Raw genomic sequence first — 1,544 nt, 5'->3', positions numbered from 1 at the left:
AGTACGTACTGTAAATATACCCTATTAAATTGAGACTCTGAAATTCCTGCCTTCCTCAGTACCTGTGCCTTGTTGATAACTCATGAGTGATGTGTCTGACCAGAACGCAGGAAGGAATGTTTTAGTTAGCTTATTTATCTTTGCTGCCTATTGTGATAGACTTTATACTGAGAGACCACACTTATACCTATAACTTTCTGACATGGTTACCAGACACAATCAGAAAAAGAACATTCAATTCAGATACTAAAGTGCACTCAACAAAAGCTGTAGTGTTGGAGAAAAACAGTTCATTCTATAATATATCAGTTCCTTTTTATTCTACTCTTTTGCTTCGTTTCATTTTTTGTTGTTGTTATTCATTTTTCTTTCAAGGAAGATCAAGCAGTAAGTTTTCATGGAAAAATGGAATCACACTTCAAATGATTTCATTTTGTTGGGATTGTTTCCCCTAAAGCAAACTGGCCTTCTTCTCTTGTGCCTTGTTATCATCATATTCTTCCTTGCCTCAGTGGGTAACTTGGCCATGATTCACCTCATACATGTGGATCCCTGTCTCCACACACCAATGTATTTTCTGCTCAGCCAGCTGTCCCTCATGGACCTGATGTGCATCTCCAGCATAGTCCCCAAGATGGCTTTCAACTTCCTCTCAGGCCAGAAAGGCATCTCCTTCCTGGGGTGTGGTGTGCAAAGCTTCTTCTTTGTGACCACGATTGGTTCTGAAGGCTTACTGCTGGCCTCCATGGCCTATGACCGTTATGTGGCCATCTGCCACCCCCTCCATTATCCCACCCATATGAGTAACAAGATGTGTATGAAGATGATCATAGGATCTTGGACAGTGGGTTCCATCAACTCCTTGGCACACTCAGTCTACACTCTCCGTATTCCTTACTGCAGGTCTAGGGCCATTGATCATTTCTTTTGTGATATCCCAGCCATGTTGTCTCTTGCCTGTATGGACACTTGGGTCCATGAGTACATGGTTTTTATGAGCACAACCCTCTTTCTCCTTCTTCCCTTCCTGGGTATCACTGCTTCCTATGGCCGGGTCCTATTTGCTGTCTACAATATGCGCTCAAAAGAGGGAAGAAAAAAGGCCTTCACCACCTGTTCAACACATTTAACTGTAGTGATCTTTTACTGTGTACCTTTTTTCTACAACTACCTTCGGCCCAGGAATCTCCGCTCACCAGCAGAAGATAAGATCCTGTCCGTCTTCTACACCATCCTCACTCCCATGCTAAATCCCGTCATTTACAGCCTAATGAATAAAGAAGTCCTGGGGGCCATGAAAAGAGTGTTTGGGATATTCTCCTCCCTGAAAGAATGATCATGGCTGTCCATACTTCCCTTTTCCAGATTGATTAGAACATGCTAGAACAGTGTTGTCTGATAGAGATATAATTTAAAATTTTCCAGTAGACACATTTAATGAGTTAAACTAACTTAAATCATATATTTAATTCAGAACATTATTATCAATATTAACTTAACAATATTGATATTAATTATGTAGCATATTCTTAAAGATATATGCA

The 1,544-nt window shown here is 40.5% G+C and overlaps 1 protein-coding gene across 1 annotated transcript; it reads left to right on the top strand.

The window, feature by feature from the left end:
• Positions 1-397: 397 nt before the first annotated feature.
• LOC123649109 (olfactory receptor 2L13-like) lies at positions 398-1,336 on the top strand. The gene has a single exon (XM_045567018.1). It carries the CDS (start codon positions 398-400, stop codon positions 1,334-1,336), a length of 939 nt encoding a protein of 312 aa, XP_045422974.1.
• Positions 1,337-1,544: the final 208 nt, after the last annotated feature.

The sequence above is a fragment of the Lemur catta genome, chromosome 13, assembly GCF_020740605.2.
Source record: "Lemur catta isolate mLemCat1 chromosome 13, mLemCat1.pri, whole genome shotgun sequence".
NCBI classification, from domain to species: Eukaryota; Metazoa; Chordata; class Mammalia; order Primates; family Lemuridae; genus Lemur; species Lemur catta.
Note: the sequence above shows the minus strand (reverse complement) of the source record. Positions and strands in the feature narration are given on the sequence as shown.